Raw genomic sequence first — 18,592 nt, forward strand, 5'->3', positions numbered from 1 at the left:
TCTACTTGTCCTATTCCCTCTGACCTTCCCCCCACTCTAATTATCTCTAAAGTAAATAAATAAAATCTTTTTTTAATGAAAATGATGCTGGAAATGGACTCTTTCTCCTGAATCCTGATCCAGTGCACATTTCACTGGAAAATGGACAGTTCATTGATGTTCATGACCTAGTTCATGTTGGCTGTTGTCCAAATTTGGTGGTCAAAAACAGGACAGAGCTTATGGAAAACTACTATTGCCTGTTCTGTTACTAACTTAATGCAAGAGTTACTGGAACTTATGTGTATTTACTGATCTATTTGGTAGAGCGTGCTGTCTCATCTCATGGTCAAATTACAGAAAATGAAATGACTTGAAAACATAAAATAATGATAGCATTTGTTTTATAGTCCTATAGAAATCAGTAGTGATTGATGAAGTGTAGCATTCTTTGTGACCCCAAACCTGAATTAGAAGCATGGAGAGGCCAGTAAAGAGACTTGAACCCAAGAAAAATTATGACAAGGAAATGATGATTGTCACTGTATTTTTCCTATAAGGGGATAAGGCAATTAGAGGTGAGAAGGAAGAAAGTTTTTAACAATTCAAATTGAAAATGAATGAGGAGAAGATGTTCCTAGATATTAAGGGTGGGTAGTTTTAAATGTCAGTAAGTTTTCCTATAAAGTCATGTGAAGAAGAATAATGAAGAAGAGCTTAGCGTAATGTGGGAAGAGGTCTTTTTTAAACAAACATTGACATTTTGAAGACCTAGGGATCTTAAACAGAATGACTATTAAAATACAAAATTAGATTGAATAGAGGCATTATGGGGATTATATATGAGTAGAATCCTGAGAGCCTGATAATGAATAACTCAGATAATCTGAGCAGTTTGGGCTGACTCACATGTTTTGGAAGAAGGTGTCATCAAGTCTCTGATTCTGTCAATGTTTTTCCCTTTGTTCCACCTGTTAGTGCCAAACAAATCCTGAAATTCAGGGACTTTTCCAGTTCCAATTTGTCAAAAAGACTTTCCAAACCACCAGTAGCAAGTCTAAGGGTTTTGTTTTTGTTTTTGTTTTAAATATTTATTTATTTTTTTAAGAGAGAGAGTATTGGTGCACAAGTAGGGGGAGGGACAGAGGGAAAGAGAATCTCAAGCAGACTTTGCTGAGCTTGAGACCCAATGCAGGGCTCAATGCAGGACTCAGTTTGGGGCTCGATGAAGGGCTCAATCTCACAACCCTAAGATCATGACCTGAGCTGAAATCAGGAGTCACACACTTAACCAACTGAGCCACCTACGCACCCAACAAGTCTAAGGTATTGAAATATAAGGCATTTAGTATATCTGAATGATACTAAGAAACAAAAGCCACTTTGTCTATAGTGTCATTTGTGAATATCTTCTCCCATTCTGTGGGTTGCCTCTTTGTTTTGTTAACTGTTTCCTTTGCTGTACAGAAGGTTTTTATCTTGATGAAGTCCCAAAAGTTCATTTTCACTTTTGTTTCCTTTGCCTTTGGAGACATATCTTGAAAGCAGTTGTTGTGTCCAATGTCAACAAGGTTACTTCCCATGTTCTCCTCTAGGATTTTGATAGATTCCTGACTCACATTGAGGTCTTTCTCCATTTGAATTTATCTTTGTGAATGGTGGAAGAGAATGGTCAAGTTTCATTCTTCTATACATAGCTGTCCAAATTTCCCAGCACCAATTATTGAAGAGACTGTCTTTTTTTTCCACTGGATATTTTTTCCTGTTTTGTCAAAGATTATTTGACCAAAGAGTTGAGGGTCCATATCTGAACTCTCTACTCTGTTCCGTTGGTCTATGTGTTTGTTTTTGTGTGACAGTACCATGCTGTCTTGGTGATCACAGCTTTATAGTGAAGCTTGAAATCAGGCAACGTGATGCCCCCAGCTTTGTTTTTCTTTTTCAACATTTCCTTAGCAATTCGGTATCTTTTCTGGCTCCATACAAATTTTAGGATTGTTTGATCTAGCACTTTGAAAAATGCTGGAGGAATTTTGATTGGGATGGCATTGAAAGTATAGATTGCTCTGGGCAGTATAGACATTTTAGCAATGTTTATTCTTCCAATCCATGAGCATGGACTGCTTTTCCATCTTTTTGTGTCTTCTTCAATTTCTTTCATGAGTGTTCTGTAGTTCCCCGAGTACAGATCCTTTACCTCTTTGGTTAGTTTATTCCAAGGTATCTTATGGGTTTTTTTTTTTTTTTTTTGGTAAAGACTTTATTTATTTATTTGACAGAGAGAGACAGATCACAAGTAGGCAGAGAGGCAGGTGGGTGGGGGGGAGCAGGCTCACCGCTGAGCAGAGAGTCCGATGTGGGGATTGATCCCAGGACCCCGAGATCATGACCTGAGCTGAAGGCAGAGTCTTTAACCCTCTGAGCCACCCAGGTGCCCCATATCTTATGGTTCTTGGTGCTCTAGGAAATGGAATCAATTCTCTAATTTCCCTTTCTGTATTTTCATTGTTAGTGTATAAGAGCAACTGATTTCTGTGCATTGATTTTGTATCCTGCCACATTACTGAATTTCTGTATGAGTTCTAGTAGTTTGGGGTGGAATCTTTTGGGTTTTCCATATAAAATATCATGTCATCTGCGAAGAGAGAGAGTTTGATTTCTTCTTTCCCAATTTGAATACCTTTTATTTCTTGTTGTTGTCTGATTGCTATTGCTAGGAATTCTAGTACTATTGTGAACAACAGTGGTAAGAGTAGGCATCCTTGTTATGTTATCCAAGATCTATAAAGAACTCCTCAAACTCAACACCCAAAAAACAGATAATCATGTCAAAAAATGGGCAGAAGACGTAAACAGACATTTCTCCAAAGAAGACATACAAATGGCTAACAGACACATGAAAAAATGTTCATCATCATTAGCATTAGGGAAATTCACATCAAAATCTTAGGCATCCTTGTTGTGTTATCCAAGATCTATAAAGAACTCAAACTCAACACCCAAAAAACAGATAATCATGTCAAAAAATGGGCAGAAGACATAAACAGACATTTCTACAAAGAAGACATACAAATGGCTAACAGACACATGAAAAAATGTTCATCATCATTAGCCATTAGGGAAATTCACATCAAAATCTCATTGAGATACAACATTATACCAGTTAGAATGGCCAAAATGATTAGGACAGGAAACAACAAGTGTTGGAGAGGATGTGAAGAGGAACCCTCTTAAACTGTTAGTGGGAATGCAAGTTGGTGCTATCACTTTGGGAAACAGTGTGGAGATTCCTTAAGAAATTAAAAATAGAGCTACCCTATGACCCTGCAATTGCACTACTGGGCATTTACCCCCAAAATACAGATGTAGTGAAAAAAAGGGCCGTATGTACCCCAATGTTCATAGCAGCAATGGCCACAATCACCAAACTGTGGATAGAGCCAAGATGCCCTTCAACAGATGGTTGGATAAAGAAGATATGCTCCATATACACAATGGAATATTACTGCTCCATCAGAAAGGATGAATACCCAACTTTTGTATCAACAGGACTGGAGGAGATTATGCTGAGTGAAATAAATCAAGCAGAGAGAGTCAATTATCATATGGTTTCACTTACTAGTGGAGCATAAGGAATAACATGGAGGACATTAGGAGAAGGAAAGGAAAAGTAAATTAGGGTAAATTGGAGGGGAAAGTGAACCATGAGAGACTATGGACTCTGAGAAACAAACTGAGGGTTTTGGAAGGGAGGGGGTGGGGGAATGGGTGAGCCTGGTGGTGGGTATTAAGGAGGGCATGCAATACTACATGGAGCCCTGGGTGTGGTGCATAAACGATTAATCTTGGAACACAGAAAAAATAAAATAAAATAAAATAAAATAAAACACAAGCCACATATGTGACTATGAAACATGTAGGAAATAGGAATCCCAGATAGAGCCTTGATAGGATAAAAATGGAAAAACCAAGATTGTGTTTGGTTTGTCCAAGATGGAAGAAGGGAGTCTTGTTACCCCAATACTGCCTGAATGATGTTTCCTGGAAGGTATTTTAAATCCACAAAGACTATCTGGTACCTATACTAGGTACCAGATGTATATGTAAGGAACATATAGAAGGGATACTGGCCTCTGTCCTAGAAAAGCTCACAGCTTATGTGGGAAATTGACATAAGAACTAAGTGGAACAGTTTGATATATTATAATACATCTAAGAGCAACATTTTGGGGGTGATGGGTCATGGAATTGTCAGTTTCTTACACCACTAGGACTGCAAGGTCCTCACAAAGGAGGTGGCATTTGGCTGGGCCTTGAAGGATGAGTTAAAGTTCTAAATATCTAAATAGGAAAAGCACTTCAACCAGAGGTAAGACCCACTATAGAAGAGAGAGATACTGGAGTACAGATGTTGGGATATGTCCAGAGAATGGTTAATAATCAGTCTTGTCACAAAATTGAGGACGTAGAAAAAGATTAGTTGGGATTATGGGACACAAGATGTGTCCGATTGATGTAGCTCTCTTGTTATGGTTCACGTGACCTGTATTTTGGAATTGTCCTAGTCTCAGGAATATGTCTCACCCCAAAACTCCTCTTCATCTAAATCTATGATTTAGTTTCTTGGCAAAAGACAAATTTGGTGTTGAATAACAATGATCTAAGAAAAGCTTACAATCTTTTCTATATCTGGCCCTGTTCTCCTTTTCTCTCAGGTTGCTCAGAGTGCTAAGAATTTAGAGTGCTGAGTCTTTGATAAACATCTGTCAGAAATAATAATGAGTCATATGCACGTGCACACACACAGACACATACATACCAATGAAGAAATTTTCATTGCTTTTTGAAAGTTCAAATTTAACTGGTGTGTTGGAACTTTAAAAATATCATTCCCTTAAATGTTGCTAGGGACACTCAAATAGAAAATAGATTTCCTTGACCCTTTGTTGTTTTCCCACAGGATTGAAAAAACGTACAAGGAAGGCCTTTGGAATACGGAAGAAAGAAAAGGACACTGATTCGACGTATGTACTTTGGGAGGGCATAATAGCTCAGCTGCAGCTGAGGGACCACACGTGGCCATGTGGAAACGCACATATGGGGTGGTCAGCTGTACATCAGAATAAAGAGCCCATTAAACTCCTTATTTGGCTAGAATCCTCAAAAGAACATTAAAAGATGGGGAAATCAATAGTTCTGGGGACACAGGTGAAACTGCAGAGCACTACCTTTATTTCTCACCTTTAGGTTTTCATTCTGTACATTTTTATCATGCATAAATTTGAGCACAAGATTCAAACACTGCTCTGTGTCCTTGTCCTCCAAGAACTCCTAAATCATGAGATAAAACAGCTACCATACCTAAGAAATATCTTTCATATAACAAAATGAGATAACATAGTTGAAATGCCTCATTTGGTACCCAGTACTTAGTAAATGCTCAGTAAATGGCAGCAGACGCTGGTCTGATTCTTACTAATATGAATTAATATGTGGTAAGTTGCATATGCGCAATTAAAAATGAAATTTCATGGAAATTTGAGGGTGGGTAAATTCACATTTGGACAGATGATCAGTGGAATCTCAGAGAGGGATGAGCCTTGAGTTTGGACTTGGAGAAGATGAAGTCAGGCATCTCAGGCAAAGGGAACAACAGCCAAAGCAGAGAGATGGGAAAGTCAAGTAGGTATTCAGGACAAGATATCCAGGACTGTTTGTCGACCTGATGGCTACAGGGAAAGGTGGGAATGGATGTCAAAGCTAAAAAGGACATCAGGAGCAGTTAGAAAGGTCTTCAAGAGCCAGGCTGAGGTGTCTGGGCTTCCTTCCTTAGGCAAGGGGCAATCTTGAAGCCTTGAAGGCTTTTAAACCAGACGGTGCAAAGAATTTTGTAAGGGGAGGAAGCTAATTTTTGTGTGTGTCTAGATCTCACATGTAAAAATTTCCTGTCCTTACCTTTTGTTTATGCTTTTCTTTTGACAAATAATTATCACATAGAAATTACATTTACCCTAGCCCTGCAAATTTTTCAAATGATTGAATTAGGAATGTATTTCTGAGAATTATATAATTTTCAATACTTCTTAAGAAATTGTCATTGTCTAGGAATTAACCAGCCAGAATGGGGGATGGTACTTTCACCAGAAGCAGAAGACTGGGGCTCTCATTCCATGGCTGCCCAGAGCTCCTTGGCCTTTGGGATCGATTTTCCTTTCCTGGGCCTCAGTTTACACTACATGGAATCTGACTCCCCTAAAGAGCCAGACACTGTTCCAGTTCATCTCTCAGTGACATCTGTCATCACCTACTATGTGCCGCGTCTTGTGTGGGACATTAGTGGACACATCTCAGGAGAACATATTAACAAACAACACTAAACCATTTTTCTTTGAAGGCAGTGTCTGTAACAGATTACACAGTCTCTGCTGTGTGAAGAAGGTTCAAAAGGAAAAATAAAAATCCCCCTCAAAAGGGGAAAGGAATCATACAACCTCCCCAGGGCAGGCTGAGCTAATTTGCAAGTGGCCAAAGCATTGCTCTTCATCATCATTTCTAAAGGTGTGAAAATAAGGAAATTATTCCTCAAAGCTTTGGGTAGACACCCCATATCTCTCTGAAGCACCCTCTCAAGACATGTACTTGTAAAATCCTAACCATCTCTTCTTAACTTCTTATCATTTGAGCCCCCCAGATTACTTCCATGATAGCAAATTAGCCATCAACTAGTTCTACCAGCAATAATGGCCTAAGGACAGGCTGTTTAGTGTAAACCTTTGCTTTTCATGAACCACTGCTCTCTAATTGGGTCATACATCATTCTTGCCAAAGGCTGAGAAGATGTTCTGGCAATTTGCTGTCCCTTCAGCTTTAGGCAATGCTTCTGTTCATCTGCAATCATCGAAAGCTTGTTGATGCAAACCGTTTTCAGGACTGTCACAGCTCTGTGAGGGTTGCCAAGCAACCTGCCACAGTGAGTGGCCAGCCCCAGCTCCAGCCGATTCAACCTCCATAGACAGACAGTGGGCTTAGGACCAGCACTCCTTGATTTGATCATCGTTACAGTGGCCGAGAGAGGAAAGGAGCGAGCCGGTGCTAAGTCCTCGGCAGGCCCTGTGCAGGGTATTTTCTATGCACTGATATCCTTTTTAATCCTCAGAGTGATTCAATAAGGTCAGAAGTAATATCTCAATTTAGAGAGAAGAAATCAATGCCAAAAGGGATTAGGTAACTCTCTGAAGACTATCTGGAAAGTAAGACTTGGAGCCAGTATTCCAGTCCAGAAACAAGTGTCCACTCTTTATCACTCAGAAGAAGAAGACTAGATGGGCAAAAGTATCATCAAGACCAGTACCAGAGTAAAGAGAAGGGGCAGTGGGTTGCAAGGGGTAACTGACACTTCTTAAAATAGACACAAAGGTCCTGAGGTAGATGATTAGTTTTAAAAGAGAAGTAGGTAAATATGAGGGGTCTGCTGTTAAAAGGAAAAAAAAAAATTTTTAAATACATCTAAAACTTCGTAAAAAGGGGTTAGGAAATGAACTAGAAACACATTCAAGAGTCTGAGACTGCTAACATTACTCCCTGTTCTAGGTCAGATTGTATAATAATTTTATTCTAAATAACATTTCATGAGTGTTTACTATATTCTAGGCACTATTCCAGGCTCTTCAATCCTATTAACTTATTGAATCCTTTAGTAGGCCTATGGGGTATTTGCCAGTTTCATGGTTATTTAGTAGATGAGGAAATTGAGACATCAAAGGGTAAAATGACACAGTTAGGCATCTAAGTTGATTGAATCCAGGCGGTCTGGCACTACAGCCAGTGATCGTCACCGCCACGCTCACTGCCGCCCTGCTAGCAAGCACCAGCCTCATTCCATCAATGGTAAAGACAAAGACAGAACAGGACCCAATGCTGGCATGCACAATTACAGTGTTTCTGATTAAAATTTTTGAAATGCCATCCTTATAGCTACAATATGCATGAGGTTATGTGGCCTCTCATTTAGATTCCCTGTTGATACACACTTGTACTTCGACCCATAGTGGGCAACGCCTCAGTCAGGCCTTTCTCCAGAACCTTGTCTTCTCTACATCTAAGACTTGCTGCCTGCAAAGACATCCCCATAAGGGTCAGTGCCTTTGGATATATCCTGCCCCAAAGTTGATACAACCACCTCTCTCTCAATTCCTTTAGCACAGGTTTACTACCTGAGTAAGAAGTGTTCTTTTTTTTTTTTTTTTTCAGTGTATAGATCTGAACAGGGAAAGCTGGTTGGTTTTTGTTTTTTTTTTAAGATTTTATTTATTTATTTATTTGAGAGAGAATGAGTGAGAGAGAGCATGAGAGAGGAGAAGGTCAGAGGGAGAAGCAAACTCCCCAAGGAGCTGGGAGCCCGATGCGGGACTCGATCCTGGAAGTTCGGGATCATGACCTGAGCCGAAGGCAGTCACTCAACCAACTGAGCCACCCAGGTGCCCCGGAAAGCTGGTTTTGATGAGTATGGGTCAGTACATTTTCTCTGTGCTTTTTATCCAACCTGGGCTTATTGTGCCTATGGTAACCCACTGGATATACTTACCTGTCTCATTCTTTTTATGATGAGCATGTCTTCATTATTTCTATCCCCTGATTCTAGTCTAGTGCCTGGCCTATTATAAGCACTCAACATTTGTTCAGTGAATGATAACTTTTATCAATTTTTTATCTTCCTACCCTTCTATTTTAGGTGAAATTTCTTTGAACAAACTAATTCCCATAGCCAGGTTCAAAGACCCTAAGATTTCTGTCAACTACTATGGGTCTTTTAAAATCTGGGTCCTTTCTTCTTCTAGCCCGTGTATCACTGATTCACGTCTGCATCCGCGCAGACACAGAACTCGTTATGAAAAATGATGTACCCTCCCCCAAGTATTTTGTAATCCAAATGGGATATCTTGCTAAATTTGAAGGGGGTGTTACTGGGAAAGGGGAATCACATCTCGGAACCCAAAGAATGTGCCACCAACTCTCTGCATCTCTCTCTCTCTTTCTCCCTCTTCCTCTCTCCCTCTCGTCTCTCCTCCACCCCACCCTGTAAATCAATAAGGAACGTTGTTACCTGCTCCCACCTCTGAAAAAACAGTTTCAACTACACCAAACTCCACAAAACTTCATAGTTTCCTTCAAGCACTCATTAAGTTTTTCTTCCAAATAATGTAAGTGCTCACCTAAGCATAATCCTGATCTCCATGTTAGTAGAATGACATTTTTCTGGCTCCTTGTAGAAGAGCTAAAATAGGAAATCAAAAAGAGACAGTGACTACCCTCACACCTCTCCTTTCCTCTGGCTCCTCCTGTTCAATTTCCCAGAGTAACGGTCATATTACTTGCTAGGAAGTCTAATGGGACTGTGAGTGGCCAGTTTTGTGTTCTCAGTGAGGAGATACCATGAAAGAGGAAAAAAATGATAACAAAAGAACGTTTGTAAATAGTATGTGTCAGGAACTCATTATAAGTTCTTTATATACCCTATCTTATTTAAACAGGCTTAGAGAGATTAGGTAATGTATTCAAGGTCACAGAATTAATAAGTGGTGGAATTTGGATACCCAGATTCATCCTACTCCACAAGCCTTACTTCTAGGCACTACCCCACAGTGTCACCATGGATTAATGATCCTGGACTTTGGCCATCAGTGTGAGCCATTTAGCAGACATTGTCCTCTATTTCCTGCTCCCCTATAATCAAAGGAACAGGTAAATATGGAAATAAGGGGGAAAATATAGATTCTCAAAGTGAAGAGAAAGACACCATAGGAGTTCCTTTCTGTAGGGGGAAATCTAGGACTTCTCCAAGGGGAGAAGGTGAGAGCGAGCAAGTCAGTTTACATTCTTTGTGGTAGTTTAAATGGAGTCAGCTGAGCAGGACAGGTTCTTAATAAACTCCCCTCTCAAAAGTGGACCAAGACATTGCACCAGCAACTCGTGCCTTTTGGACACCAGCCTTTAATGAGAATCTGTCCCACCCTACCCACCCCCCACCCCGCCGCCACACACACACACACATACACACACACACACATCCCATGCTCTAATATCATCCAACCAATTTATTTTGATTTTGGTTTCATTAGCTGGGTTCACTGGAATGGGAAAGCAGGAAAGGGGGAAAGAGATGGTTTGTGAATCTTACTGTTATACGTTAGTCTATGTAGCAAGAATGATTCTTTTCCTAATAGCTACCCATTTCTTGTCGTTACAGGGGTTCACCAGATAGAGATGGAATTGTAAGTATTTAAATGACCATTTTCAGTAGGTTTGCACTTCAATATATACTATGTTGAAATTTCTTAAAGCCCCCCCTTTTTTTTTCTGGAGGGAGAGAATAGCCTAAATGACTTTTCAGACCTCTTGCTGTTGTAATTTTCTGTGGTAATTTCATGAGACATATAAATGAAGTCTTGGTCAAGTTAAACTTATTTATTGCATTCACCTAAAACCCTGCCCCAGAGTAGGCAAGCAAACCTCATCAATATGGTGGGTCAGAAGCCAGAGAGTTCCTGCAGGGGCTGCTACCATTAACTGTTATTTCATTTCCAATTTAATGATATAAAAGCTCATTATGTGAGAATGTTTTTCTCCAACAGAGGCCACAGAGTCATAATGGAGCTGAGATCCAATAAAATTGAAAGAAGCTTTTCCCCTTTAGTTGAGTTGTAGATACATTTTCTACATTAAATTCCTAAGTAGGGAATGGTCTCAAAACCACTTATGCCTGAATTTACAGCCTGAAGGAGGAAAATGTCTCCACCGGGTTTAGGTTTAACTGTAACTCTGACTCCTTGTGGGCCACCAGATTTCTTGGTTTTTTAAGAAGTCTGTGGCACATGGGCTTGGATTGATCGGAGTTGAGATTGTGGGAGTCTGTACCAACTTCTAAAATGACTTCCTTAGAATCTAAATCAGATGCCTATTCAGAAGGTTCAAAAGAACAGCTGTTACTGAAAAAAAAAATGGACTCACATTAGGCTCATTGGGCTGGAGTGGGAACTAAAATCTGGTGGTTAAAAATATTTTTTTTTTTTTGAAAAATCGCCCTTTATATTATTATACCCAAATTAAGGTGTTAATTGCAGTGACAGCAGAAGATTTTCTTCCACACTTGACTCAAGGTTCTGAGCTTTGGGGTCCCTTTTGCATTCATGTAGTTCTCGCCATGAAATGTTAAGAAAATAGACTGAAATTGATCAGACATTGGGTAACACTATAATCAAGGCTCTATTCAGCAGGGGAAAAAAAAGACCCAGAAGACTCAGCTTCTCCTCACCTCTTGCTTCTGGCTCAGAGCCCTCTCGTTAACTCTGTCTCAGGTACTCTCTTGCTTCTGTGTCTTCTCTCTGCTTCTGTCTTGGCCCCCTCCCTGGGTTCTCTGGTGCCCTTCATTCTCACCTCAGCAAGCCTCCGTTAGCTATTCTCTGCTTTCTGTCCCCGCTGCTCCCAGGCTGGACTGCTATCTCCTGCATCTCTCGCTCTGCCACCCTCACTCAGGCTTATCCTTTTTTCTCCGAAGCCCGTCCCCTCCTCCCCTCCCCGACCTCCTCATCCCCTGGCCCTTTATCGTCTCTTAGGCCCCATCGCTACCTCAGTGTTCTTTGCCCTTCTAGCGACCACCAGTTTAATTCTCTGGTAGAATACGCAGCCCTGGCATGCAGTTGGCAATTATGAGTACGCGCTGTATTAAAGAGCCCAGCCGTGATTCTGTGGATGCGTGGACCCTAGTCAGGGCTTTATACCTGAGTTCCCCAACTTCTCTTTCTCTGCCACTATTCCAAGTCACGTAAAGTTATTTATCAACCATTGTCCCCTCCTTGTCCCCTAATTGGAAGTGCCATAAATATCACTGGGCGTGATTTTAGGAAAGAGGAATTGCTTAATTTTGATTTCTCAGGAAATAAAGCAGACCTGCTTGGGGAAAAAAAAAAAAAAAAAAACGGCTCCATTCGAAATAAATGCCATGTTCTCAGAAGCAGGATATACAGCTTCCTAGGTACTGGAAATTATTAGCCAGATGCTAGTTTTACCATCTGGAAATACTCCCCAAATATTCCTCATTTACTGGGGTTACCAAATTTTGAGAACTCCTTATCACATCAGTGCCAAGATTCTGTTTCCATTCAGTCCTTGGCGATCTCAATCAGACTTTGTTTCACACTCAGACTGATGTCTTTAATACCTTGTGTCTGTGAACCCAGGCGTACTTTCTTTTACTTTTTACCTGGCTGATTTAGCTTCCAAATTACTGTCTTTTGAAAAGTATCTGACACTGGAAGGAATGGTTTCACTGATGTGCTTCTGCAAACTGCAGGAGCTGGTGCACACGCTTAAGGCTTACAATGGCTTCGCAATAAGTTCAATGTACGAATTATTATTTAATGTGTTTCCCAAAACTTAACGAAGCCCATCGCTGGTGACAATGCTTTCGAGGGTTAGTCTACCGAGGCTCCGTGGCAGGGCTGCGTGTATGAAGGTGGGCTCGCCTTGCTCCCCACTGGTGAATGTGATCCCCAGCAGAGCCGCCCATCGTCATGTCTGAGACTTCAGGCAGCTGCGTGTGACAGTGCATTCTAACCCGGAGGCAAACTCTAATTTGGGCAGGATGCACTCGGACTTTTTCCTAAGCACACAGACTGGGAGCACAGGGAGTCACAGCCGCGGCTGGGAGGAGATCTCTGCTCATCCCCAACACGTGTGCAGGGAAGGGCCCAGATTTGGAGCTGGCAGCTGTTCACGCTGTACATATTGCCAACATTCAGCAAGGCTTCGATAAAGAGGAAGATACGGTAGAGCTAGACTTGTCAGACTTCTTTCTATTGGAAATAGGAGCATTTTTATTGGGTCTCTTTGGTGTGTCCTTGTGTCTGTTCTCTACCTGTAAATTAAGTACTGGCTGAATGAGGACTAGATCCGCGGAAAACCTAGTGCCTGGGATGCATCTTCCTTCTTTTCCCTTCTTCTCCTGGCCCAGCCACACTGGCCTGCTGAATAGAGCCTCATTATGGGCCCCAAAGTCCACTCTTTGCTTAAGGAACCCTGCCAAGATTGGTAGGCCCTACGATTTGGCCTAGAAATTGTTTCTTCGATGGTATGTTTGCTGACTCCATGTGATTCTTTATATGTGTCTTGAAGAACAAACAGATCCTTTAACAACTTTTTTCTACATGAAAACAATCAATTCCAGCAGCCCAGCCCACATGAACCACCCTACAATAACAAAGCAGAGTGTGCGCGTGAAGGAGGAAAAAAAGTTTCGGTAAGGACACAGATTTTAGTTTAAAATTTCCAAGGGGTTGTAGAAACAGTGAGTAAAATCCCAATTTGAAATTTGGAAGAAAGCAGTAGCATTTATTTAATCAATTTAAGAAGACTTTCTTAGGTATTTCCAAATTACTCTTGAATATCCTGGCCCAATTTTTAAATTAGCCATATAGACCTTATATACTGACGTCTATATACTTTATATAGTATATATATAACTGACGTTATATACTTTTAAAGAGTGATCGGGTATAAACAAGACATGTGTTTCCTTTGTCTTAGGCAAAGGAGAGGGATTCACATTTCTAAAATACTATGCTATCTATAAGGAAGCTTTGGCTATAATATAAACATCACCGTATGAAATGAGTAGTCATTTGTGAGGATAAGCACCGTCTCAGTAACATCAGGAATTTGGCAGGACCCTGACTTGTGGGAATCAATGCACCTGACCAAAGGATGGTGAGTCAGGGCTGCTGATCCAGGCCCAGACCATATAGCAGCTATTGCTGCATTGTCCAATATGGTAGCCACATATGCCTATTCAGAATTCAGTTCCTCAGTGGCACCTGCCACATTTCAAGTACTCTATAGCTACTTGTGATGGGTGGCTACCATATTGGATAGTGTACATACAAAATATTTTCATCCTCACAGACAGTTCTATTGAACTGTGCTATTCTGTAGGATTATTTACAAAGTGAGTCAAGTCTTGCCTCAGTGACAAAAAGATAATATTTGGGTAGTATATCCTGCATTTTTAATACTTCATGTCCAAGGAACACTATGTGGCCATGAGCTGACCTTGGAAAAGAGGAGCATTCACAGAGGAAACTGAGAGCTTTGACTAAGGTATAATTGAACCCAATTATTACTACACTTATTGATTTAGCTCATCATATTATCTGAGAGCAGATAATAAGCCTGGCTAAAGTAAAATACCTATTAAAGCATGACTAACATTGATACGAGCCTCAATTAGATAAGAGTCATATTAGAAAAGTTACGTATGCTAATGTAGGGTTTAAAAAAATACAGAAAAGAAAGAAGTAAAAGAATACACAACTTCAACTCCAAGATAAAAATCGCTGTTTATGTGTTAGTGAGTACCCAATATTGCTTTTACTATGAAGCCTAGTGTTTAAATGATATTTTCGTATTTGTATTCTTTCTTGCTTCCTCTGTGTTTTCCAACTGAAAGTCAAAAGAGCCATTCCCTTCCTTTTTACTAGTATGAGCTCTTCCTTGCTTCAGTGGTTTAACCAGGAGAATTGCTTTTTCTCTTGGGGTTTGACCAGAAGAATTTCAGCCAGGCTCTAGCCAAGCTTTAACTTGATAATTTCCACTTGTGAAACCAAATATATCTGTAACAGTCTGCTAGTGTGAATGAGGCCAGATTATCCATTCCTCTGATAAAGCCGTGTGTGCGTGTGCATATGTGGTGAATCTGACCCAAAATGTATTGTTGTTTATGATTTGTCGTTCGTGTTTGGTATATGTGTTAAAAGTGTTCCTAGTTTAAAGAAATTTTCTTTTTATAGGTTTTACTTTCTCTTCATCTCAATCTTCCATATCAGTTTCCATGGAAACTGGGAAAATTTTCACTCAGCCCAGATCTAGAAAATTCAGGAACTTTTATCCATAATGTTGAATATATGTTCTCAGGAAAGATACACACACACACACACACACACACACACACGCACACACACTTATTTATTTATTTAGCTGAACATACAAATTATCTGGGTTGTAAAAGGCTTTGGTTATGGAGACGAGACTATTATGGAAGCCAACTGGAATATTGAACACAGTAATTTACCTAATCTGTTTGGTTTTTAGATAACAATCCTTTGTTTTGGAAAATTGTTTAAGAACCAAAATATGTATTAATAATAATACTACAGTGATCACAAAATTCATGAGTTTAGTTCTTTGGAATCAACTTAGTTCATTTTATTTCCCATTATTATAAATTAAATTTCTATATTGAATTTATTAATATACTTGTTAAGAAAGATTTGGAGAATTTTGCAAAGAAGTCATTTGGAAACAGATTGGTGAAGTAGGAATTTAAAAAGAAAATAGGAACCATGCCCATTCTCCATGGGAGAGCTCTGTTATTATTAGATAGCACATTATGTAATGGACCATGTCCTTAGCTGCATAGCTTGTAGAGGTACAAGGTTGATGTGGCAGGTTTTTAAAATTCCCTGTGTTCAAAGTAGGGAGAATATCACCAAAACACTAATCCAATAAAGGCAATTCTGCGAGAAGGCCTAAAATGGTATAGTCTGACAAAGTATGTATATAATCTTTGTCAGGAGCAAAATAAAGAAGAAGAGGGTCACAGAGCCTATGTGCCTGGGTGCTGTAAGAGCAGAGTTCTTGTATTTGCACACTCTGGTGTAGAGGAAGAGAGGAGCATGAACACAATATCTATGCCTTACGCACTGTTCACCCTAACAGAACTGCTTGTTCTTAGAATGCCCAGTCCAACATCCAAAAAGTACTAACCAATGATAATGGTTACTGGGTTGCCTCTAATCGGCATTTCTAGTGCCATGCATACACGAAAGGCTTACTTCTCCTACCTATTTGTCAAAATCAGTGTTAGCTGTTCCCATTGTAGTTCCAGTGGACTTTATCTGTGACTGTAAAATTAGAAGTCCTGTCCTCACACCTCATGCTTCACCATTTGACATGTGCCGTTGTAAGATCTGCTAGTGCTTGGTGACATACCATTGTTCTATGTGCTAAGTACAGGAATGTTGTTGAATGGACTCTCCATTACCAACCTGATTTGTGTTTTTGTCCTTTGCTCACAAAAAGGGAGGAATCTTAGAAATTTCCACATGTAAGATGCCACATCCTTGCTCAAGTGCTTGTAGCCATTATCATGATTATTCTAGGTGCTAAAATAGAACTTGAATAGAATCCAGAGAGTAATTCTGATATCTAGTCATCTTTCAATGATGTATGCTCATGGAGGTGTAGAACGCATAGACGACAGAAATCCACAAGCAACCCTTGAATCCTATTTTAATAACTTGATGAGAAAGACCACTTGAAAAGAAGGTCAATACTATTTTTAATACCAAGGAGCCAAATTAACTTGCAGTTGATTTTCTTTATATTCTATCAAGGGGGTGGTTAGGAAAAAGTTGAGTCAGTGTTAGAGGAGCTAAAGCAAGGTTAGTTAATGACTTGAACACTCTCTAGACATGTTGGGACTAATTGTACATGAGAGCAACATAGAAGTCAAAATGTCATATATATGTGTGTGTGTTTATATACATATATACACATATACATATATATATATATATATATATATATATATATATGATTATATCCCCTGAAGGTATAGAAGATGAAATTATAATGTAGGTACTTCTAATGTTACTGAATAAAATTTAAACAGATAGCTATTACCATCTCTACGCTTAGGTATCCTACAGTCTTTTGTGAAATAAGTCTGTAAGCTCTTTTATGCAGTGTCACGGCAGCTCAATTTACCATTCAGTTACACCAATGTGGTTGCTTAATAGGCTGCTCTAATTTGTCTTTCCAGTGCTGGATTTTGATAGCTCTTGCTAAATACAGATAAGAGTTAAGTGTTCTTTGTTCCTTTTTTTTTTTTCAATTCAAATGTTTCTCTTCTAAATTTATTTTCAAATTTATTGCAGAAGAAAAGCAATGGGGCACCAAATGGATTTTATGCAGAAATTGACTGGGAAAGATACGTGAGTATCAGATTGTTTTTTCTTTATTATTTCACAATTTGAAAATGAGTTGAGGCGTTCTTCTAATAGAACATAGAAATAAGTGAACATTCTCTGTCTCATTAGGCAGTGCCTGACACGCTTAGGTGGTATAGAGGTTAAGAGCAGTAGAGTCTGTTACACTGGGTTCAAAACCTAGCCCTTCCATATATCAGCTATGTTACCTTTGGGATGGTTGTTTGCAGACCAGCAGAAATTAACTCAGTAGTTACTTTATAATGTAGTTGAAAGAATTCAATGAGCTAATTATTTACAGGTTATTTTAGTACCTGCCTAGCCTGTGATGTGTGTTTTTTAAAAATGCTTTTTAAAATATTATCTCCAGATTTTGCCATCCTAGTTCTTTTTCTAAGTGGCTTTGAGATTTAAGTCAAGTCAGTTAACTTCTGGGGTTTGGTTCCATAGTGTCTTAGTCCATTCAGGCTGCTATAACAAAAAATACCATAACTTAGTGGCTTATAAGCAATACAAATTTATTTCTAACAGTTGTGTAGGCTGAGAAGTCAATGGTCATGGTGCCAGCAGATTTGGTATCTGGTGTGTCAGGGTTGAGGGCCCACTTTCTGGTTCACAGATGGCCCCTTTCAGCTGTAAGCTCACTGGGTTCTCTTTTGCAAGAGCACTAACCTCAACTATGATGGCTCTTCCCCAATGCCCTAATCACCTCCCAAAGGCCCCACTTCCTAACACCTCACTTTGGGGTTTGGATTTCAACATATCAATTTTAGGGGAACACAAACATTTAGACCTTAGCACAAAACAATTACTAGAGCCTCAAGGTACAGACTCTTTCCTAGGTCAAATGACAATCACTTGTTGCTTTCAGGGGTAAGGGTGACTCTCAGATGAGACCTAAACTCTCCACCTGATTCCCCCAGAAACTGATTTACATCATCAACATCTACTCCACCAACCTCAACAGAACAGCCACAGTCATTCTTGAGTTTTTAATCATATAAAATATATAGATCATATTCACATCAAAGATCGTTTCTATTGTACAGCAGGTGTCCAAGTTCACAACCTTACAAAATGCCTTTGCATGTATATCTGTTAGATGAATGTCTTGACCCAATCTCTCCTATCATAAAATTAAACTTGATGTTAAAGATTTTGCATATTTCTTAATAATCATTTTATTTTTACAATAAATAATACCATCACTTATTGGATAGTAACTATTAGTCAGTCATAATATTAAATGCTATGAAATCCTTACCATCTTAAAAATCAAATACATTATTGGGGCACCTGGGTGGCACAGTGGGTTAAAGCCTTTGCCTTCGGCTCAGGTCATGATCCCAGGGTCCTGGGATCGAGCCCCACATTGGGCTCTCTGCTCAGTGGGGAGCCTGTTTCCCTACCTCTCTCTGCCTGCTTCTCTGCCTACTTGCGATTTCTGTCTGTCAAATAAATAAATAAGAATCTTCTTTAAAAAATCAAATACATTATTTGCATTTCATAGAAAAGAAAGCTGAAGCTCAGACAGGTTAAATTCTTGATGCTTCCCACCCCTCCGCTCTAAAGCA

The 18,592-nt window shown here is 39.6% G+C and overlaps 1 protein-coding gene across 20 annotated transcripts in view; it reads left to right on the plus strand.

The window, feature by feature from the left end:
* SGIP1 (SH3GL interacting endocytic adaptor 1) overlaps positions 1 to 18,592 on the plus strand; it is a 209,823-nt gene that overhangs the window by 83,237 nt on the left and 107,994 nt on the right. For 6 of the 20 annotated variants that reach the window (XM_032870027.1, XM_032870030.1, XM_032870031.1 and 3 more), the window contains exons 2-4: positions 4,940 to 5,003; positions 10,226 to 10,250; positions 16,968 to 17,024. In XM_032870027.1, the coding sequence (XP_032725918.1) occupies positions 4,940 to 5,003; positions 10,226 to 10,250; positions 16,968 to 17,024 (146 nt within the window). Of the gene's footprint in view, positions 1 to 4,939; positions 5,004 to 10,225; positions 10,251 to 11,249; positions 11,334 to 13,201; positions 13,274 to 16,967; positions 17,025 to 18,592 lie in introns of all 20 variants that reach the window. The other 14 variants (XM_032870022.1, XM_032870026.1, XM_032870029.1 and 11 more) reach the window with 4 other exon arrangements.

Source organism: Lontra canadensis, unplaced genomic scaffold, assembly GCF_010015895.1.
Source record: "Lontra canadensis isolate GAN:19392208 unplaced genomic scaffold, GSC_riverotter_1.0 scaffold40, whole genome shotgun sequence".
NCBI lineage: Eukaryota > Metazoa > Chordata > Mammalia > Carnivora > Mustelidae > Lontra > Lontra canadensis.